This window comes from Cnephaeus nilssonii (assembly GCF_951640355.1).
Source record: "Cnephaeus nilssonii genome assembly, chromosome: 4".
Taxonomy (NCBI): Eukaryota; Metazoa; Chordata; class Mammalia; order Chiroptera; family Vespertilionidae; genus Cnephaeus; species Cnephaeus nilssonii.
Window position 1 is genome coordinate 45,965,143 of NC_137075.1, and position 23,660 is coordinate 45,988,802.

The 23,660-nt window shown below is 44.9% G+C and overlaps 1 protein-coding gene across 3 annotated transcripts in view; it reads left to right on the forward strand.

Annotated features, from left to right (window-relative positions):
- TMEM62 (transmembrane protein 62) overlaps nucleotides 1-23,660 on the forward strand; it is a 55,468-nt gene that overhangs the window by 10,601 nt on the left and 21,207 nt on the right. For 2 of the 3 annotated variants that reach the window (XM_079769317.1, XM_079769318.1), the window contains exons 5-9: nucleotides 614-755; nucleotides 3,822-3,946; nucleotides 4,094-4,216; nucleotides 13,989-14,144; nucleotides 20,029-20,188. In XM_079769317.1, the coding sequence (XP_079625443.1) occupies nucleotides 614-755; nucleotides 3,822-3,946; nucleotides 4,094-4,216; nucleotides 13,989-14,144; nucleotides 20,029-20,188 (706 nt within the window). The remainder of the gene's footprint in view (nucleotides 1-613; nucleotides 756-3,821; nucleotides 3,947-4,093; nucleotides 4,217-13,988; nucleotides 14,145-20,028; nucleotides 20,189-23,660) is intronic. The other variant, XM_079769319.1, reaches the window with a different exon arrangement.

Consider the following 23,660-nt stretch of genomic DNA (forward strand, 5'->3'; position numbering starts at 1 on the left):
TACAGAGGGAAAGGGAGAGGGATAGAGTTAGAAACATCGATGAGAGAGAAACATCCATCAGCTGCCTCCTGCACACCTCCTACGGGGGATGTGCCCGCAACCAAGGTATATGACCTTGACTGGAATCGAACCTGGGACCTTTCAGTCCACAGGCCGATGCTCTATCCACTGAGCCAAACTGGTTAGGGCTGTTACAGGGTTTTATCGCTAGTTAAGCCTCTGTAGTCCTGTTTCAAGAAATAAACACCTTTTGTATCTCACTGCACCAAGAATTCTACCATATACTTAGTAGGACTTCACTACAGTTTTAATGATTGGTAAATACCATTTCACTAGGATCTGACTCATCTCTTTTTAAATGTTTAGTGGACTGCTTAAAATTGCCCTCCTACTTCTCTGCTTTACTTGGCAACATTGTGTGTTGGTTACTGTCTTTAGAGACAATGGGAGAACAATCTTGAAAATTTCTTTTACACTTTATCCATTGTGGATCTAGTTCAGTGTATTTCTCTGTCAGATCAGAGGGGGCAAACCATAGTGTGATATTAGGGCATTTAAATGTATTCAGTTTTTTTATGATTGCACTAAAACTTTTCTGTCTTGTATTTTTTAGGAAATATTCTGCCATACGTACAGATGGCTCTTTCCATTATGTCCACAAAACTCCCTTTGGAAACTATTCTTTCATCTCTTTGGATGCCACCCTAAACCCAGGGCCAAAGAAGCCCTATAATTTCTTTGGAATTTTAGATGAGGTACAGTAAAAATCTCACTTCTCTTTGTAGCTAACCTATTTTTCTCAGATATATGTGGCTCACTTAAAATTATCCTAGGACAGTGGTCGGCAAACTCATTAGTCAACAGAGCCAAATATCAACAGTACGATTGAAATTTCTTTTGAGAGCCAAATTTTTTAAACTTAAACTTCTTCTAACGCCACTTCTTCAAAATAGACTCACCCAGGCCGTGGTATTTTGTGGAAGAGCCACACTCAAGGGGCCAAAGAGCCGCATGTGGCTCGTGAGCCGCAGTTTGCCGACCACGGTCCTAGGGAATTAAGTCCTTATCTAAAAATGCTTGAGAAAAAAGTTTCCTGTGATTACTGGTATAGCCAGAAGAAATTACTGGCTACTTCAGCACTATTATTGCTATACCTATTCTTGCCCCAAAATCTGAGAAAGAAGTACCTCACTTTTTATATTTATTCAGTAAACATTTATTAAATATGTACTAAGTGTAAGATGCACTTAGCAAGGTACAGGGCATACAGCTTTGCATACTTTATGGTATATTCCTAAACCCTGCAGTTGTCATTTTTAACTGAAGGTCAATCTCTTTCTCTCTCTCTCTCTCTCTCTCTCTCTCTCTCTCTCTCTCTCTCTCTAGTATCTATTATCTCTATCTCTTTCTCTCAATATATATATTGAAATAAGTTTCTTTTAAACAATTTTTTGTAAGCTAGGTGAAAACTCTTTGTAAGCTGGATTAAAACTGTCTGGAGAGTCACATCTGAGAACCTCTCATTTCTTGGTACAACAAATATCAACTCATTAAATGTTTAGTGAGCACATGCTCATATGCAATATGTATGTGTCCATGTATAAGAATACAAAGGTGATATGGTCAAGTCCCTGGCCTCTTAAGATATTTAATCTAGTAGTGGGGCATAAGACCAGTGCAGAAATAACTCATAAAAGGCTGAATTTGCTAAGTGCTGAAAGAGATTCAAAGTGATATGAGGGTGTAGAGGGGCTTGAAATCAAGTGAACAGAATATTGTCTGATGCATTGTGTTATATTAGGCATTTTATTTAATGTAGGTGTATTTTGTTTCCTATCTATCAAATGTCTTTAGACCGAGTTGATTAAAATGTTATTTTTAAATGTACTCCTCAGAATAATGTTTTTTAAAGGTATGATTCTAGGATCATCTGCATAAAAATCAACTGGAGTCATAAAATGAAGATTCCCAGCTTTACTTGCAATGTATCAAATTAGAAACACTGAGGGTAGGGCCCAGGAATTTATTGCCAATAGCACTTTACAGATAAATTAATGTATATTTACATATGTACAAGTTATTTTTGAAATCAACTTCTTGAGGGATGATTTACATATAATAAAATGCACTCATTTCAACTGTTTGAAGAGTTTTTAAAATATATGTGTATATATATTTTTTATTGATTTCAGAAAGGGAGAGGGAGAGAGAAACATCAATGATGAGAGAATCATTGATCGGCTTTCTCCTGCATGCCCCCTTCTGGGGACTGAGCCCAAAATCTGGGCATCTGCCCTGACAGAATTAAACCGTGAGCTCCTAGTTCATAGGTTGACTTTCAATCACTGAGCCACGCTGGCCGGGTTGTTTGCAGAGTTTTGATAAATGTCTATACTGGTGTGTAACTCTCACCACAACTAAGAACCCCAGAAAGTTCTATTGTAAAGTCAGTCTCCACCCCCCAGTCCCAGGGGACAATTGTTCTGTTTTCTGTCAGCATAGATTACTTTTTTTTGTTCTAGAGTTTTATATAAATGAGATCATACAGAATGTACTCTTGCATTTGGCTTCTTTTGCTCAATATAATGTTTCTGAGATTTATTCATATTATTGTGTGTATCAGTTCTTTCTGTTTAAAAAATACATTTTTATAGATTTTTAAATTTTATTTTATTATATTTTTTTGCTAATCCTCACTTGAGGATATTCTTCCATTGATTCTTAGAGAGAGTGGAAGGGAAGGGGAGAGACAGAGAGAGAAAAACATTGATGTGAGGAGACACATCAATTGGTTTCCTCCTGCACATATCCCAACCGGGGATTGAGCCTGCAACCGAGGTACATGCCCTTGACTAGGGATTGAACCCTGGACCCTTCAGTTCTTGGGCCAATGTTCTATCCACCGAGCAAAACTAGGGCTTTATTGATTGTTTGTGTAACATCAATCGGCTGCCTCCTGCACACTTCATACCAGGGATTGATCCCAAAACCCGGGCATATGCCCTGACTGGGAATCAAACTATCAACCTCTTGGTGCACTGAAGATGCTCAACAAACTGAGCTACACTGGCCAGGAAAGTTCTTTTTTTTTTTTATCCTCACCTGATTTTCCATTGATTTCTTAAGGAGAGTAGAAGAGAGAGGGAAAGGCAGAGAGAAACATCAATATGAGAGAAACGTATCGATTGGTTGCCTCCTGAACCCCTACCAGAGACCAGGCCGGGGAGGAGCCTGCAGCCAAGGTATGTGCCCTTGACTGGAATTGAACCCAGGACCCTTTGGTCCACAGGCTGACACTTATCAACTGAGCCAAACTGGCCAGGGCCAGTTCTTTCTTTTTTTAATTGCCAAGTAGTATTCTGTTGTATGGCTATATGCAATTTGTTGATGGTTTCTAATTTTTGGCTACTATGAATAGAACTGTTAGAAACATTCAGGTACAAGACTTTCTGTGGACATAATGTGCATTTTGTTTTAGTATCAGTATCCTCTTTATTAATTGCAATGTGGTATACAGGGCTGAAAAGGTTAGTGTTTCTTTATTTTTATAAAGAAATTTATACATTTTAAAAATCATGTAAGGTAACGATGCTTATTTTTGTTCCCTCATCTATTAAATGGGGGTAATATCTGCCCTGTTTATATTATATGTGAAAATAGTTGGAAACTTACAAAGGTCCATACAGGTCATTAATTAGCAGAGTGTCAGCCCGAAACATAATACGCTTATTATAATATTTCAAGGGTATTGTTTAATCTATTGACATTAGATTTCAGCCTGAGCCTAGTTAAAAGATTCTTCTATTTTTCTTCTTTTTTAGAAACAGATGAAGGAGCTTTTATTATTGTCAAAGGAAAGTAATCAGAGCAACCACACTATTTGGTTTGGACACTATACAACATTTACTATTCTTTCTCCATCACCAGGAGTTCGGTCAATAATGAGGTGAGGCAGGATTCCAAAATTGAAATTAATTGTTTTTAATTATTTTATATTTCTCTACCTATCTTGCTTTTCTGAAGAAATATTTGTATGAGTTTGGCACCACAAGTTATTTTTATTCATTATTCCATTTATTTTTTCATTGGTTAGTTCAGCTATAGCTTATTTGTGTGGGCACCTCCATACACTTGGTGGACTGATGCCTGTTTTGCACACTCGTCACTATGAGGGCACTTTGGAACTTGAGGTGGGAGACTGGAAGAACAACAGAAGGTAAGGGGTAATTACCCCACAGAATAAAACTTACACATGTTAACACATTATGGACCAGTAGTTTTATTGCTAGCTTTACCCAGTGGCCAGATAAGTTTCTATTGAACTAGTACAAAAAAATTTTACATAAATGTTAAAGGCATGCTTTAAAATTAAATACCCATTGCATTTTGAAGTTATTTATTACATGTTCTTACAAGCTAATATATTTTTAAAGTATGATACTTTGTAAAACACTGTGTAATATGAAGCTAGAATTCTCGTGATCCCTCCACAATGTGTTAAGTTTACTAAAGCAATAATAGCTTTCTTATTGCTATCATGGGTAATCTCAATTAAGGAAAAACTTGTGATATTTCTGTTTTTGAAGTAATTTGTGTACCTGGCAATCTTTGTTGTTGTGCAAAACCTTTTTACAACAGTTATGTTTGCTATCACTATGTTATGCTGGATTTTCAAGACACAAACATTAGGAAATAGTTCTCAAACTCTAGTATGCATAAGAATTATGGAGGATCTTATTAAAAACTAGAGGTGCATGGGGGTAGCGGGGGCTCCCTCAGCCCGGCCTGCACCCTTTCCAATCCAGGATCCCTCGGGGGATGTCCGACTGCAAGTGTGGGATCGGGCCTAAACCGGCAGTTGGACATCACTCTCACAATTTGGGACCTCTGGCTCTTAACCGCTCACCTGCCTGCCTGCCTGATCGCCCCTAACCACTCTGCCTGTCTACCTGATTGCCTCTAACTGCTCTCCCCTGCCAGCCTGATTGCCTCTAACTGCTCTCCCCTGCTGGCCTGATCGCCCCTAACTGCTCCCCTGCCAGCCTGATTGCCCCTAACCACCTCTGCCTCAGCCCCTGCCACTGTGGCTTTGTCCGGAAGGACGACTGGAAGATGTCCGGTCGAACCAGTCTAATTAGCATATTACCCTTTTATTAGTATAGATTAGTCAGCTCAGACAGCCATAACAAAATATCATAAATTTGTGTGGCTTAAACAACAGAATATATTTTTCTCACAGTTCTGGAGGCTGGAATTTGGAGTCAGGGTACCAGCATAGCATCTTCCCATACACCAGAACGTAGTGGATCGATTGCCAATCAGGGCACATGCCCAGGTTGCAGATTCAATACCCAGTCCAGTGAGTGCAGGAAACAATGGAACAATGTTTCTCTCTCTCCCTCCTCTCTGAGATCAATTAAAATGAATGATAAGTAATGTTCTCTAAGTATGGTTTTAACAGGAAACACATTAGTGATTTATGAAGTGAAAAACTCGTTATAACATATATACAGCATGACCCCATTTAAAAAAATATTTATTGATTTCAGAGGAAGGGAGAAGGAGAGAGAGATAGAAACATCAATGATGAGAATCATTGATCAGCTGCCTTCTGCACGCCCCTGCTGAGGATCAAGCCTGAAATTTGACTAGGAATAATATCATGACCTCCTGGTTCATAGATTGATGCTAAACCACTGAGCCCCACCAGCTGGGCCCCATTTTTATCAATACCAGGCACATGAGGTACATTGGCAAGATCTCACTCCTAGACAAAAGTCTAAAATTGCCCAAACTCATCTGCAGCTAGGTTTCTGGACATGAATTCATTTCTGCCGATTGGATGCGGTTGCACAATATTTTGAAGGCAGAAGTGGGGCAGAGGCATCTTCCCGCAGTTTGGGCTGTTTGCTGCTGGTGATCATGTTTGCAGAGATGTGGAGGTTTTCTGCAGGGAATCCAGGCCTTGCACAGGCAGTTGTGGCAGAGGCAGTGCCCAGTGACCTGTTTTGTAGGAGCTGGAGGGCACTTGTGGGGGCAGCAGTTTCCTGATCCCCGGGTCACAGCTGTGCCAGAGTGTCCTAGAATTCAGTTGTGGCTGAGGGGGCAGCTCCTCCCGCTGGGGAGGGAGTCTTTCCTGGGGACCCAGCCTAATACCCACTCTTGCAGCTTTCTGATGATTTCCCAAGAACCAGTTCCCTGTGCTAAATTCTTTCCTGCCTAAAATAGCAAAGATCTAAAAACATTTTGGATCCTCTACTTTCAACGAAAACAATGCTGCTCGGGGTCAGGTCTGAGAAGTGGGTGAGGTGTTGTGGAAGGCTCCCCTCTTTGAGTCTCAGCTTCCTCTTCTGTAGAACTGAGACCAAAGATTATCTGTTCATAGTTACTGAAGACCGTGGCAGCTGTGTTTCCTGAAGATGGCCACAGCATTTCCCATCCCTCCTGTGGCCTTGCCACTTTCTGCCACATCCTCTCTCTTGAAGTGGGGCTGACCTCTGAATTCCAAGGCCAAGGCCAAAAAGGCATGGGGCTGCAGCCCCGCCTACCCCACCAAGGTTTCCAGCTCCGGCTCTGCCCACTCCGCTCGGGGCTCTGATTGGCATGGGGCCTTGCCCTCCTAGCTCGCTTCCCCTCCTGCCTGCTGCCCAGTGCCTCGCTGCACATCATGGCCCACCTGCTGGTGCTGCTGGGCCCAGCGGGCGGGGTAAGAGCCCATATCGGGCCTCACACCTCCAGGCTCCTGTGTGCCGCTGCCTCCTGCACTCTGCGGCCCTGATTCCTGCCTCTGTTCTGATTGGGGCCAGAGGCCCAGGTGCTGTGCGAAGCCTGCGGGGACTGCTGTGGCCACCAGGAAAGCTTCCCCAGCCCATCCCTGACTCCAGCACCCTGATCCTGGGTCCACTTCCACCAAAGGAGAGCTTTGCCCGCGCAGCTGCCTGAGACTGAGACTGAGCAACTCCAAGGTCCCTGGACCCCAAATTTCTGCCAGCCAAGGTGGTTGGCTGGCTGACCTTGCCCTGATCAGGGTGTTGGGGACAATCCAGCCCGGATCAGGCAGTTCACTGGCCTCAGTGGGTGTCATAGTGACCAGTCGTTAGGTCATTATAGTCGTGATGGCATTACGGTCTCTGGCTTTTTATATATATATAAAGTTTTATCTATCTATCTATATTAGATAGATAGATAAAACTTTCTAGGCCTTACCTCTAGAGATTTTGATTGTATTGGTCTGGGTTAGGATCCAAGAAAATGCATATTTTAAAAGCATACCAGGGCCCTAGCTGGTTTGACTCAGTGGATAAAACATTGGCCTGCGGATTGAAGGGTCCTGGGTTTGATTCCAGTCAAGGGCTCATGCGTAGGTTGCGGGCTCGATCCCCAGATGTTTTTGTCTTTCTCTCCCTCTCCCTTCCTCTCTGAAATCAATAAAAAAATCCTATCTAATAAAAGAGTAATATGCAAATTAACCATGACTCCACTACACCCACCAGCCATGCCCACCAGCCAATCAGGAGCGAATATGCAAATAAACCCAACCAAGATGGCTATGGCCACGGAGAGCAGGAGGGAAGCTTGGGTTTCCCCGGCAATGGAGGAAGCCAAGCTTTCCACCTGCCCTTGCCAGCCTAGGCCTCCACTCAAGGCTACAAAGTTTCAATGATAGAAGATACATAAATCCAAATAGGAATGGCGGCAGCCACGGAGCTGGAAAGAGTGGGAGGCTGGGGTTGCCTCATGCGATGGAGGAAGCCAAGCTTTCTGCACACCCTGGCTGGCCCAGGCCTCCGCTTAAGGCTACAAAGTTTCAATGATAGAAGATACATAAATCCCAACAGAAATGGCTGCTGCCACGGAGCAAGCAGAAGGCTTGGCTTCGCCCCAGGGTACAAAGTTTCAATTGTAGAAGATAAATAAACCCCAGATACCAGGGCCTCCGCTTGGGTCACCAGGAGGCGTGGCCAGCCTGCAAACCACCACAGGCCCCTCGCCCAGTCCGCCCCATACCCCAAGGGAACCCCCACCCTGATCCGGGACATCCTTCAGGGCAAACCAGCCGGCCCCCACCCGTGCACCAGGCCTGTATTCTATCTAATAAAAGTAACTATCTGTTCATAGTTACTGCATCCTTCAGGGCAAACCCAGCCGGCCCCCACCCGTGCACCAGGCCTGTATTCTATCTAATACGCAAATTGACCGTACATCCACCACATCCACTAGCCACGCCCACCAGCCAATCAGGAGCTAATATGCAAATAAACCCAAACAAGATGGCTACTGCCACAGAGAACAGGAGGGAGGCTTGGGTTTCCCCAGCAATTGAGGAAGCCAGGCTTTCCGCCAGCCCTTGCTGGCCTTGACTGGGAGTCTGTCCATCGGAGCCAGCTGGGGGTCCCCTGCGGGTGATCAGAACGAGCTGGGGGTCCCTGCCCAGGGCCTGAGCCTCGGCCAGAGGCTTGTGGCCTTGACCAGGGTGAAGCCAGCGATTGGAGACAGCTGGGGTCCCCTGCAGGCGATCAGAGCGAGCTGCGGGTCCCTGCCCAGGGCCCAAGCCTTGGCCAGAGGCTTGCGGCCTTGGTTGGGGGTGGAGCCAGGCGATCGGAGCCAGCTGGGGTCCCCTGCAGGCGATTGGAGTGAGCTGGGGATCCCTGCCCAGGGCCCGAGCCTCGGCCACAGGGTTGCGGCCTTTGCCAGGGCCGGAGCCGGGTGATCAGAGCCAGCTGGGGGTCCCCTGCTGGCCATCGGAGCCAGCTGGGGGTCCTCTGCGGGCGATCAGAACGAGCTGGGGGTCCCTGCCCAGGGCCCAAGCCTCAGCCAGACTTGTGGCCTTGACCAGGGTGAAGCCAGGTGATCGGAGCCAGCTGGGGTCCCCTGTAGGCGATCAGAGAGAGCTGCGGGTCTTTGCCCAGGGCCCGAGCCTCAGCCAGAGGCTTGCGGCCTTGGCCGGTGGCAGAGCCGGGCGATCAGAGCCAGCTGGGGGTCCTTGCCCAGGGCCCGAGCCTCAGCCAGAGGCTTGCGGCCTTGGTTGGGGGCAGAGCCAGGCGATCGGAGCCAACTGGGGTCCCATGCAGGCGATCAGAGCGAGTTGGGGGTCCATGCCCAGGGCCCGAGCCTTGGCCTGGGGTGGAGCAGGGTAATCGGAGCCAGCTGGGGTCCCTTGCAGGCGATCAGAGCGAGCTGGGGGTCCCTACCCAGGGCCCAAGCCTCGGCCAGAGGCTTGCAACCTTGGCCTGGGGTGGAGCCGGGTGATCGGAGCGAGCTGGGAGTCCCCTGCGGGCAATCGGAGCGAGCTGGGGGTCCCTGCCCAGGGCCCGAGCCTCAGCCAGAGGCTTGCTACCTTGGTCTGGAGTGGAGCGGGGTGATCGGAGCGAGCTGGGAGTCCCCTGCAGGTGATCGGAGCAAGCTGTGGGTACCTGCCCAGGGCCTGAGCCTCGGCCAGAGGCTTGCGGCCTTGGCCGGTGGTGTGTGTGTGTGTGGGGGGGGGATCTGGGCAATTGGAGCCAGCTGGGGTCCCCTGCCCAGGGCTGGAGGCTTTAGGCCTTGGCAGAGGTGGAGCCAACGATTGGAGGGAACTGGGGCGGCCCCTGCCCACTCCCTGAAGCTTTAGGCCTTGGCAGGGTTGTAGCCGGAATCGGAGGAGATAGGTGTGAACTACAGAGGAAACATCTTTTCTGACCACTCATTGGCTAAGCTCCCTGTATGCCACTGGTAATATTCTTAGTAACTTGGATATAAGAATCCAAAAAGGTGATCTAAGGCTTTTCCACCACACTCCTGGAGAAAAAAATGGTCTGCTGCTGGAGGGCTAAGAAATGTCATAACCTGCCCTAGGCGGTTTGGCTCAGTGGATAATGCCTAGGTTTGCCAACCGCAGGGTCCAGGTTAGATTCTGATCAAGGGCATGTACCTAAGTTGCAGGCTCCTCCCTGGCTGGGGCCCAGGTCAGGGCTCATACAGGAGGCAACCAATCAAAGTGTTCCTCTCACTTTGATGTTTCTCTCTGTCTTTCCCTTTCTCTTCCACATTCTCTAAAAATCAATGGAAACATATCCTCAGGTGAGGATAAAAAAAAGAAAGAAAGAAATGTCATATCATCTGAAAGACACATCTTGAAAATGCCTAAAGAAAGTTGTCGTTTTTTTCGTGGTGAAGGGACCGGAGTCCGTGTTGATGAAAACACCTTGGTGGCAGTGGTGACTGGCAGTGGCTGCAGCAGTGGGGTGATGGGGCTGGTGCCTTTCTCTGATCAGCCTGGTTGTCTCCCACAAAGGGAGGCCAGACTGTGGTAGGACATCCCCTGAGGGCTCCCAGCATGTGAGAGGGGGCAGGCTGGGCTGAGGGGAACCCCCCACAGTGCACGAATTTTGTGCACCAGGCCCCTAGTCCTATCTAATAAAAGAGTAATATGCAGATTGACCATCACTCCAACACACAAGATGGCTGCCCCCATGTGGACACAAGATGGTCACCACAAGATGGCCAGCAGGGGAGGGCAGTTGGGAGGGACCAGGCCTGCAAGGGAGGGCAGTTGGGAGCAATCAAGCCTGCAGGGGAGGGCAGTTAGGGGTGACCAAGCTGGCAGAGGAGGGAATTTGGGGGGGACCAGGCCTGCAGGGAAGGGCAGTTGTGGGGGACCCAGGCCTGCAGGGGAGAGCAGTTGGGGGGGACCAGGCCTGCAGGGGAGGGCATTTAGGGGTGACCAGGCCTGCAGGGGAGGGCAGTTAGGGGCAAACAGGCCTGCAGGGGAGGGCAGTTAGGGGAGACCAGGCTGGCAGAGGAGGGAAGTTGGGGGCAAACAGGCTGGCAGGGGAGCAGTTAGGCATCAATCAGGCTGGCAGGGGAGTGATTAGGGGGTGATCAGGCTGGCAGGCAGAAGCAGTTAGGGGCAATCAGGAAGGCAGGCAGGCGAGCAGTTGGGAGCCAGCAGTCCTCGATTGTGAGAGGTGGGATGGGGCCTAAACGGGCATTCGGACATCCCTCGAGGGGCCCAGATTGGAGAGGGTGCAGGTTGGGCTGAGAGATAACCCCCCCCCCCCCGCGTGAATTTCGTGCACTGGGCCTCTAGTAAATAAATAAATAAATAAATAAATAAATAAATAAATAAAAGCTGTTAAGCAAAAATATGTTACTTAAAAAATAAGTTAATACATAAATCTTATATAATAAAAGGCTAATATGCAAATCAACTGAATGGTGGAATGACCAGTCGCTATGACGCACACTGACCATCAGGGAAAAGACGCTCAACACAGGCGCTGGCCCCTGATGGTCAGTGCACTCCCACAGGGGAGCACAGTGGCAGTGGTGGGAGTCTCTCCTGCCTCCGCGGCAGCGCTAAGGATGACCGACTGCCAGCTTAGGCCCACTCCCCAGACTGTGAGAGGGCGCAGGAGTGCACGAATTTCGTGCACTGGGCCTCCAGTAAATAAACAAACAAACAAATAAATAAAAGCATACCAGGCGCGCTGTGGACCAAACTTTGAGAAACACTAGGAACAGCCCTGGTGGGGTAGCTCAATTGGTTAGAGCATCATCCCGATATGCTAAGGTTGTGGATTCGATCTCCAATCAGGGTACATACAAAAAGCAACCAATGAATACATAAAATCAATAAAATTTTAAGAGAGAAATAAAAACACTATGACTAGAAATATGTCATTTAATTTATTTAATTTAATTTTTTTAATATATGTATTTTTTATTGATTTCAGAGTAAAGGAAAGGGAGAGAGAGATAGAAACATAAATGATGAGAGAGAATCATTGATTGGCTGCCTTCTGCACTCCCCACACTGAGGATGGAGCTGCAACCCAGGCATGTGCCCTGACTGGGAATCGAACCGTGACCTCCTGGTTCATAAACGATACTCAACCACTGAACCACGCCGGCTGGGCTTTAATTTAATTATTAATTTTTATTTTTAATTGATTTTTAGAGAGAGAGGAAAGGAGAGAAGAGAAACATCTGTGTGAGAGCAAAACAGATTGGCTGCCTCCTGTAAACCCCTACCTGGGATTGAGCCCGAAATTCCGGCATGTGTCCTGACCAGGAATCGAATGGGTAACCTTTCAGTGCATGGGATAATGCCCAACCAACTGAGCCACACTGGCCAGGGCTCCCCTGAATTTTATATCCACATTTCTAGTTATTGCTACAAGAGTTAGTGATTTAAGTTCTTCAAATAGATGATAATTGGTTTTGTTAAGGTTAATGTCTTCCTAAGAAGAAACATAACTTATCAAAAGCATACAGTATAATTAAATATAGAAAGAGAACTAAATATATTATAACTTTGATAATAACATTTAAGTGCACTAGTTTAAGTATCGATGAGTATCACTTCATTGTTTATTATCAATTGCTGTTTATTAAGATTCAGTGCTCTGCAGATATTATGTACCCAATAAATATTTGCTGAGCTGAATATGTTTTCTTTCCATTTTTAAATATCTCCATTAATTAAGAAGCAGCTTTACATTGTAGTTGGTACTTACTCATTTTAGTTGGCGTTTGTAGAATCTGGGTAAAAGCTACGCTTGAAGCCTGTAATTAGTTGGCTACTGGCTACTATAATTACTTTGAGTCTTATAAGACCTGTCTTTTCATGACTGTAAGGCTGTGGGCTGGGCTGGAATTGCCTTGTTCCTAATCCTTGATCGGGCTCTTTATTTAAGTGATATTAATTATGAAACCTTTTTTTCCTCTTCCCACCTGCTCTCCTGTGTTCTAACCCTGGGGTTTTATTTGGAGTTTTACTGAAAGTATCTAACTTTTATCTGCCCTTACTAGACATTTAAGTTGTACTAGTAAAATAGTTTTTAAAAATAGTATATTAGTAATATAAGGCCAGGCTTTGTTGTAGATGCAAATAAACGTGTGGCTTAACACAACAGATGTCTATTTTTTCATTTATATAAAGCTGGTATGAGTCAGGCAACTCTCTTCTAGAGGGTGGCAGGGATTCAGACTTCCTCCATCTTAAAAGGCCACTATTTCAACACCTCAATTCTAGTACTTTGGACCAGAAGTGTGATATGTGTCACTTCTGTTCACAGCCCATTGGTCAGAACTAGTCACATGGTCCCAACCTAATACCGGGGAGACTGGGAAATGCAGGGGAGCACATGGAGTATTTGGTGAACATTCTTGTTTCTGCCATAGTTAATTATTTCTCAGTTCTGAAAGTTAGAAAATGCAAAACTGGTTATTCCTTTTCGTTGTTGTTGTTGTTAATCCTCACCCGAGGATATTTTTTCATTGATTTTTAGAGAGAGAGGAAGGAAGGGAGAGAGACTAAGAGAGAGAAACATCTATGTGAGAGAGACACATCGATTGCTTGCCCTCTGTACTCACCCCAACCTGGGGCTGGGGATTGGGCCTGCAACCAAGGTACATGCCCTTGACCAGAACTGAACATGGGACCCTTTGGTCCATGGGCCGATGCTGTATCCATGAAACAAACAAGCTAGGGCAAAACTGGTTATTCTATAACTTTCATTGTGCATTTAGAAAATCAAGACAGCTTAACTTTTGTTAATTTCTTTGAAATTATAGAAATAAAGATTTAAAAGACAAGTGAAAGGTTTCTAATTGTGTTTATTTTAATATTTTATGTAGCATTGTTGATGGTGTGAAGAATGTCAGATATTAGGCTTAAGACGAATATCTCAGGTTCAAAATGAATTAATTCAACAAGCATTTATTTAAAAATTAAAAAATCATTTAAAAATTAAAGAGTGTATGCTATGTACCAGACATTTATCAAGGCATAGTTAAATTCATTGCTTCAGTCAAATCCCGGTTGTGACAAATGTGAAGTATAAAGTGATAGAGGTCAGAGAAGAAGACAAAAACAATATTATTGACTCTGCATTCAAATTCATGATCTCAAGATGTATATTTTTATATTTTTACATTTGTTCTGTTTATGACCTTCATGCCTCTTAAAATGTGAAGTGACTAATTGCCTTGTGTCCTCTGTTCTCTAGGTACCGCATCTTTGCTTTTGATCATGACCTCTTTAGCTTTTCAGATTTGATCTTTGGCGAGTGGCCTGTGATTCTTATCACCAATCCTAAGTCGCTCCTCTATAGTTCTCCTAAACATGAACCACTAGAAAGACTCCTTCACTCAACACACATCAGGTATGTAGAAAATTTTCAGAATTTTCTTTCAGTTTGATATTGATGGAGAATCAATCATTGTGACTGCATTCCCATGCACAGCTATGAGATGTCCTACTTTAGTTGTCTCAACAATCTAAACATTATGTAAAGACTAGAGGCCCGGTGCACGGGTGGGGTCCCTAGGCCTGGCCAGCGATCAGGACTGATTAGGGCCTGCAGGCCAGGGGGAGGGACAGGGCACGGGAGTTTGGCCACCGGCCCCGAGGAGGGAGCCGGCCTCGGCCCCCATGGGAAAGGGGCCACATCCACTGCCACCCAACCCGGCTCCCTGTCCCAGCCCGGGGCCCGGGGAGAAGGCAACGTGTCGCTGGGCAGGGCATGGAAGGAATGGATGCCGCCGCCCCACCACCGTGTGGTTCCCTGCCTCCCCCACTCCTGCTTCCTTTGCCACCGCACTGCCACTGCGGCGGCTGGGTGGTGGGCCAGTCGGGGCCTGCCAGCTTGGGGAAGGGATGGGGCGTGGGAGGTTGGCCGCCGGCCCCAAGGAGGGAGCTGGCCCTTGGCCCCTCTGGGAAAGGGGCTGCATCTGCCACCACCACCCCCGGTGGCCCGGCGGGGTTGGGAGAGGAGGCGACGGTCACCAGGCCGGGTGGAAGGAACGGATGCTGGATGCCAACACCACTCCGGCCATGGGAGGTTCGCTGTAAGAGCTCACTGACCAAGAGGGGGCAGCTCCTGTGTTGATCTTCTGCCCCCTGGTGGTCAGTGCACATCATAGCGACTGGTCAACTGGTCATTTCAGTCGTAATGGTTGCTTAGGCTTTTATATATATACTAGAGGCCCGGTGCATGAAATTCGTGCACTTGTGGGAGAGGGTCCCCCAGCCTGGCCTGTGCCCTGTCACAGTGCGGAAGCCCTGCGATCTGTCACCCCAAAGAGGTAGGCCCCGCCCACCCATCCAGGGCTCCTCGATGGATTGCCCCGAAGAGGTAGGCTGGAGGCAGGGGTCCCACCTCCACGCCGTGCAGAGCCAGGAGGCAGGACTCCCAGGCAGGCTTCGTGTCGTGCATGCAGCATCAAGTCCAGCCTCATCCACCTGTGCGCGACTGCTGTGTGCGCAGCCATCTTGTGACGGCGTGAGGGCATCATGGCATGACGACTACTTAGGCTTTTATTAGTAAGGATACTAGAGGCCCAGTGCACGAAAATTCGTGCACTGGGGGCGGGGGGTTCCCTCAGCCTGGCCTGCCCCCTCCCACAGTCCAGGAGCCCTCAGGGGATGTCTGAGGGGAGCGGGCCTAAGCTGCAGTCTGGCTTCCCTCTGTGGGAGGTGACCGGGCTGATTACAGGAAGGCGCCGCTCCCATCGCCTCGCTGCTGCTGCCACTGCCAGCCGCGGTGGCTGCAAGGCCTGAGCCCCAAGCTTCACAGCCGCTGGGGCTCATGGCAGCCTGAGCCCACAGCTGCCTAAATCCCAGGCCTCGCAGCCGCTGTGGCTTTGTCTGGATGGACATCTGCCCTAATTAGCATATTACCCTTTTAATAGTATAGATAGACCAGTTGGTTACTGTTTCATTCCAATTCAGTTAAAAATATATTTTAGCCCTGGCCAGTGTGGGTCAGTTGGTTGGAGTGTCATCCCATATACCAAAAGGTTGCAAGTTCTATTTCCAGTCAGGGCACATACCCAGGTTGTAAGTTAGACTCCCAGTCTGAGTGTGTTTGGGAGGCAACCTATTGATGTTTTTTTTTTTCTCTCTCTCTCCCTCCCTTCCTCTTTCTAAGAATCTCTCCCTCTCTCTCTCTCTCTCTCTCTCTTCCTCTCTGTCTCTGTCTCTCTCTCTATGTGTATAGATAGATAGATAGATAGATAGATAGATAGATATACACACACATATATACACACACACATATATATGTATATATATATCATATATTTACTAGTATGCTACTGAAAGTTTAAAAACTATCCAGAAACCCATAATTCTACCATTATTACTTTTGTGTATTTTATCCCACTTTTTTATCTGCATGTTGTTATATTGTTATAATTATACTAGAGGCCCATTGCATGATATTCGTGCAAGAATAGGCCTTCTTTCCCCTGGCTTCACTCCCAGCTGCCCGGGAGCTGGCAAGTCCCTGCTCCCTGGCAGCCCAGAAGCCGGCACCTCCTAGCTCCGGGGCCGCCTGGAGCCAGCAAGTCCTCGCTTCTGTCCGGAGCACCACTCCAGTAGCTCCCTCCGCTGCCCCCCCTTCCCCTCATAGCAGGCTTCACTCCACTCCGCGCCTGCATATGCAAATTAACCTCCATCTTTGTTGGGTTGGTTTGCATACTCACTCTGATTGGCTGTGGGCGTAGCGGAGTGATGGTTAATTTGCATGTTTCTCTTTTATTAGGTAAAAATATACATATTCTAGGGTTATTCTAAGATATTCCTTTGTATACTACTTAAAACAGTTATATTTTATATAATTTTTTTTTCCATTTTGCTATATAGCCTTCCAAAAAAGAAAAAGCTATATAAACCTTATGGAATTAAATATTCCATTGCCATGTGAATGTGACTGTGAATTAAAGAGACTTATGAAACTTTTCTCAAACATAAAGGCACTCTTATAAATATATGTACTTTATTTTTAAGCATATTTTTATTGATTTCAGAGAGGAAGGAAGAGTGAGAGAGATAGAGACATCAATGATGAGAGAGAATCATTGATTGGCTGCCTCCTTCATGCCCCCTACTGGGGATTGAGCCTGCATCCTGGGCATGTGCCCTTGACTGGAATCGATCCCTGGACCCCTCAGTCTGCAGGCTGATGCTCTATCCACTGAGCCAAAACAGCTAAGGTAATATATGTACTTTATGCTCTTTTAAATTTTATTTTGAAAAGTAATACAGCCACCACCTTTAGAAAATAGGGTGTGGAATTATATGTGTATCCCCACCCTTCGCCAATAGAACTGTTATTAATGATTTTGAATTTCCCTTAGTAGGCATTCTCTTTTAGGCATGTTTTTACATAGTTGTAATAATAGGGCACAATCTATTCTTTTTTTTAAAAATGTATTGGGCTGACATCTATATATATAAAAGCCTAAGCGACCTTTACACCTGGTCGCTATGATGTGCACTGACCACCAGGGGGCAGATGCTTAATGCAGAAGCGGCCCCCTGGTGGTCAGTGCTCTCCCACAGCCAACCTCCCGTGGCCGTCCAGCCTCCTGTGGTCCCTCCTCCCAGCTGGCTGGCCCCGAAAAGCTCCAATGGGGACTAGGTGAGACGGCCCCCATGGCCCTGATCGCCGGCCAGGCTGAGGGACCCCCACCCATGCACAAATTCGTGCACCAGGCCTCTAGTTGGTTAATAAAAGTATACAGGTTTCAGGTATTCAATACTACAATACATCATCTGTATATTGTATTGTGTGTTGACCACCCCAAGTCAAGTCTCCTTTTGGGCCCAGTCTATTCTAATTCCTATATTTTTCTTTCAACAGATAAAATATGTCACAATTTATCTAACCATTTTTCTATCTGACTGTGAACTTTTAGATTTTTTCCCAATTTGGAGATAAGCCATCTGATGTATACAGTCTTCCTTCATTTGAGTAATTTCTTTAGTGTTCTAGAAATGGGATTCTGAGTGAAAGAGTTTGAATTCCCGTATGACTGTTGATAAAGATTGCCCAATTACATTTTTTGTAACTAAAAATCATTATTTTTTTTTAATTGTAGTAAAATATACATACATAAAATTTACCATTTTAACCATTTTTAGGTGTTAAAATTTAAGTGTTAAATTCAGTGGCATTAAGTACATTCATATTGCTGTGCAACTGTCACCACCACCCATCACCAGAGCTTGCATCTTCCAAAACTGAAACTCTTTACCCATCTACACTAATAAAAGAGAAACATGCAAATTAACCATCACTCTGCTACACCAAGCTACGCCCACCAGCCAATCAGGAGCAATTATGCAAATTAATCCAACCAAGATGGTGGCCGGCCACAGAGTTGGAGCAAGCAGGAGGCTTGGGTTGCCCCAGCAATGGAGGGAGCCAAGCTTCCCTCCCGCCCTGGCCAGCCCTGGCCTCCGATCAAGGCTACTAAGTTTCAATTATAGAAGATAAATAAATCCCAATAAAAATGGCGGTGGCCACGGAGCTGGAGCAAGCAGGAGGCTTGGGTAGCCCCCGGAAATGGAGGAAGCCAAGCTTCCTGGCTGGCCCTGGCCTCCGCTCAAGGCTACAAAGTTTCAATTATAGAAGATAAATAAATCCTAGATACTTGCTTCTAGCCGGCCCTGGCCTCCACTCAAGGAGGCGCTGAAAAAAAAAGAAAGAAAAAAAGGAGGGGCTGGGACCTTGGGTTGCCCTGGGGGTGATCAGGCTAGGATGGGACAACAGGGGCCGTTGGGGGTAAGCAGACCAGCAGGGGGGCCAGTTGGGTCAGTTGGAGGTGATCAGGACAGCGGGGGGGAGAAGTTTGGAGTGAGCAGTTCAGCAGGGGGGCAGTTGGGGGTGAGCAGGCCAGTTTGGGGCAAGCAGGCCGGCAGGCAGAGTGGTTAGGGGCAGTCAGGCAGGCAGGCAAGCAGGTGAGCAGCTGGAGCCATCAGTCCCGGATTGTGAGAGGGGTGTCCGACTGCCGGTGTAGGCCCGATCCCTGTAAACGGGCAGTAGGACATCTTTCGAGGGGTCCCAACTTGACTGGAATTTATCAATGCACGAATTTTGTGCACCGGGCCACTAGTTCAACAATAACTCGCTTATTACTACCTACCTGTAGCCCCTGGCAATCAACATTCTACTGTCTCTATGAATTTGACTATTCTAGATATCTCATATAAGTAGAGTTCTCTGTCCTTTTGTGACTGGCTTTTTACACTTAGCATAGTGTGTTTAAGGTTCATATATGTTGTAGCATGTGTCAGAAATTCATTCCTTCTCAATCCCGAATAATATTTCATTATATGGATATGTTACATATGTGTTTATCCATTCATCCATAAATAGATACTTGTGCTTCCACTTTTGGGCAACTGTGAGCAATGCTTCTATAGCCTGAGTACAAATATCTGTTCAAAATCCTGCATTCAAAATTGTGCCACTATTTTGAAAGGTCTAATTTTGGGGGGTATATATCCAGAAGTGGAACTGCTGGATCACATGGTAATTATATGTTTAATTTTTCGAGGAACCACCATTCTGTTTTCCATAGTGGCTTTACCACTTCACATTCCCACCATCAGTGAATAAGGTACCCAATTACTTTTAAAAACGGGTACTAATTTATGTTATTAGATATTGTACTTTTAAAAAGATTTACTACTTAATCTGGAAAAAAAATGGTATCAAGCTGTTTTAAGATATGTTTTTATCGCTAGTTAAGTAAAACATACATTTCTCAGTTTTCTTTTTATAGGAGCTGTATACCAGATTTAGGCATTATATTCTTTGGGGCCTGGTAACCTTAGCCTTATTTGTAACATTGCGTCTTTAGTATAGATAAAAGAACCAAATAAGTGAATGGGAACCAAATAAGGAGATGGTAGGCTTGACATTAGATGAACAAATGTCTAATTTACATTCTCTTCCTATGAGGAAAAACAGGACTTCAGGAGTTTCTTCAGAAAGAACTTGGGGTCTACTCCAAAATATACTCCAGAAACTACTCCAGAATTGTTTCTAATTTCTCACCAGGTCAGGTTTCCTGAATTATGCAACTCCAAAAGCCACCATTCGGAAAGAAACCAAATTATATGAATAGTGGTCCCTACAATTGTACCATGTCATGATTCTGCCTATACTTTTATCTTTTCAGATTATTATAGGTTATTCTCCTTTATAAAAACAATGACAATACCTAAAACCTGTTTTATATATGCTTTCATTTCAGAGTCTTGGCCTTTTCCTCATCCTCCATTACTTCTGTCACAGTTAAGATCGATGGAGTTCATTTAGGGGAAGCTACTCATTTGTCTGGTCCTATTTTCACACTGAAGTGGAACCCAAGAGACTACATTAATAGTACACATAATATGGAAGTAATTGTCCAGGTAAGTTAGTAATTTTCAATTGGCTATATAAATGTGATTAGACTGTAACCACACTGAACTCCAACTTGGAGGAGGGGGGTTGCAGTCAGTTGGTAAATATGAAACTAAGTTTAATAAAAATTTGGATGCATTGGATTTGGTATGTTCTGAAAATGTGCACTCAGGAGTAATTCCACTTTTAGACTAAAAACTGAGCAGAGGAAAAGAGGAGTGTGCAACTACTGGCCACAGTCCCCCCTTTTTCTAACTTCAGGGAATCATTCTTTTGTTTTATTTTCAACTGTGGCCACAGTGTCTTTTAATAATGGGAGAAAAATTTACCAATATACCAAAAGATAATAGAATAAGTCAGAAAACATGTATTTATGTATCCATGAATTTGATTGCTATCTCCAAATACAGGAAAATTGTGTTGTTATTTTGAAAGCTCTAGGACAGCAAATTTTCAGTGCAATAAAGGATTTTTTAAAAAAAATTTGGGGGTATGCATTCATAGCATATGCAGTAATTGTCTGCCTGGCATTGCTCTGATTTAACCCGGCAGGCATTTAATTCACTAGCACCTGTCAGAGTAGACAGTGATCACTGTTCCAAAATAGAGCTGTTTCATCAACCTAATGAAACTCTTTAAGGCAGTGATGGGCAACCTTTTGAGCTTGGTGTGTCAAACTTCGCCAAAAAACTGAGCATAACTCGGGTAGTGTGTCACTTTGAGGAAAAAACATTATTTCGCAAATGTTTCATCCTCGGCATGCAGCCGCCTCAGCAGCCGCGTGTCATCAGAAATGGCTATGCGTGTCAGTGCTGACACGCGTGTCATAGGTTCGCCATCACTGCTTTAAGGGATAGATTGTGCTCAGAAATTATTTTCTAAAGAAAATCTGTCAATTTCTATAACTTTATGGTTTGATGACAGTTTTTAACTATTAAATTTTTTAATATTAAGTTGGTTTGAAATGTGAAGTAATCCTTCAGAAAACACATGAAATTATTTTCATTACTGTGTTGTTTTTTTGTCAGAGAAGGATTTTGAGCAGGAAGGAGCTATTTACTGAGCCCTGATGCCAGGCACTTAAATTTTTTACTTAATCCATATCACAATCCTGTATGCTGGGTAGCTTTATCCCCGATTCATAGATAAGGAACAAGAGAAGGCACTTTACAATGTCACTGTCTTTGAAATGTTTTGCTTAGGAGAAAAAAGGAATACACAGGATGTGAAAGGCAGGATGGCTGGGGATGAACTCTTAATGTCTTTCATATTAGAAGTTGGTCATTTTAAAAAGGCTTGACGGTATGAGTGCAACTAGAATATTCCCTGTGTCATGGGGAAGAAGTAGGAGCAACCATAGGAGATCTGCTCACTGTAGGAATGGGGGACTCTCAGATCCTTGGATTGCTCCAGAATCTCAGCTTCTGTAGTTTTATGAGAAAAAAAACCTTATTCATATTCCTTGAAACATTTCTGGTTATCTATTTGAATCCTTAGTAAAAATGTGAAATCACTATACTTTTTATATGTTTAACATTTCTTGCAACATTACTGAGGTATAATTTACATAGAAAACACTGTGTATCTAAAGAATACAATTTGGTAAGTTTTCACATACATACACATCCTTGAAACCATTACTACAGTCAATATGATAAATCACCCTCAAAAGTGTTCTTGTGCCCTTTTGTAACTACCTTCTTTCCACTCTCGTTTCTAGGAAAACAGTGATCTGTTTTCTTTTTTTAAAATTTAATAAATCTTTATTGTTCAGATTATTACAATTGTTCCTCTTTTTTCCCCCCATAGCTCCCCTCTACCTGGTTCCCACCCTACCCTCTGCCCTTACCTCTCCCCCACTGTCCTCATCCATAGGTGTACAATTTTTGTCCAGTCTCTTCCCGCACCTCCTACACCCCTTTCTCCCTGAGAATTTTCAGTCCATTCCTTTTCTATGCCCCTGATTCTATTATATTCACCAGTTTATTCTGTTCATCAGATTTTTAATTCACTTGATTTTTAGATTCACTTGTTGATAGATATGTATTTGTTGCTCATAATTTTTATCTTTACCTTTTTCTTCTTCCTCTTCTTAAAGAATACCTTTCAGCCTTTCATATAATACTGGTTTGGTGGTGATGAACTCCTTTAGCTTTTTCTTATCTGTGAAGCTCTTTATCTGACCTTCAATTCTGAATGATAGCTTTGCTGGGTAGAGTAATCTTGGTTGTAGGTTCTTGCTATTCATCACTTTGAATATTTCTTGCCACTCCAATCTGGCCTGCATAGTTTCTGTTGAGAAATCAGCTGACAATGGTATGGGTGCTCCCTTGTAGGTAATTAACTGTTTTTCTCTTGCTGCTTTTACTATTCTCTCTTTGTCTTTTGCTCTTGGCATTTTAATTATGATGTGTCTTGGTGTGGTCCTCTTTGGATTGATTCCTTTTGTTTGGGGTTCTCTGCGCTTCCTGGACTTGTAAGTCTATTTCTTTCACCAGGTGGGGGAAGTTTTCAGTCATTATTTCTTCAAATAGGTTTTCAGTATCTTGCTCTCTCTCTTCTTCTGTCACCCCCATTATTCTGATGTTGGTACACTTGAAGTTGTCCCAGAGGCTTCTTACACTATCTTCAACTTTTTGTATTCTTTTTTCTTTTTGCTTTTCTGGTTGAGTGTTTTTTGCTTCTTTGTATTTCAAATCTTTGACTTGATTCTTGCGTTCCTCTAGTCTGCTGTTGGGTCTCTGTATAATATTTTTTATTCCAGTCAGTGTATGTTTAATTTCTAGGTGGTCCTTTTTCATATCCTTGAGAATCTCGTTAAATTTATCGGCCTTTTCTAGGAAATTCTTGAAAAACCTTATAACTGTGGTTTTGAACTCTATGTCCCGTCGTTTGTTTTCCTCCATTTCTTTCATTTGTGATCTGTTTCTTTGTCTCCGCATTTTCGATGCTTCCCTGAGTTGGTAGGGTAGCTTTGTGTGCTAGGTGTCCTATATGGCCCAGTGGCTCGGCCTCCCCAGTTACCTGAAGAGGATACTCTTGGTGCACCCCTTTGTGGACTGTGTGTACAACCTTGTTGTAGTTAAGTCTTGATTGTTGTTGGTATCACTGGGAGGAATTGACCTACAGGCCAATTGGCTGTGAGGATCAGCTGTGTCTACGCTGGAAGAACTTCTGTTTTGGAGACAGCCTTATAGGACCAGACTTGAAAAATTGCAAAAGCCTCTGTGCTCAGCTTGGATGGGGCGGAGTCTCAGTGCTGAGCAGACAGTCTTGGCTTCCCATCAGCCCTGCCCTATGAGGCCCCTGGGTATCAGTGTCCCTCAGTAATCGCTGCAAGCACCTCTGAGAGAAAGCCGCCCTCGAGTTTCGCCCACTGCCAGACAGTCCAGTTTCTCCCCCAATGAATCTGGATTCCCAGATTCTCGCCCGGAACTGGAGTTCAGCGTAGTGGGGAGCTTCCGTTTCCCACCCAGGTAG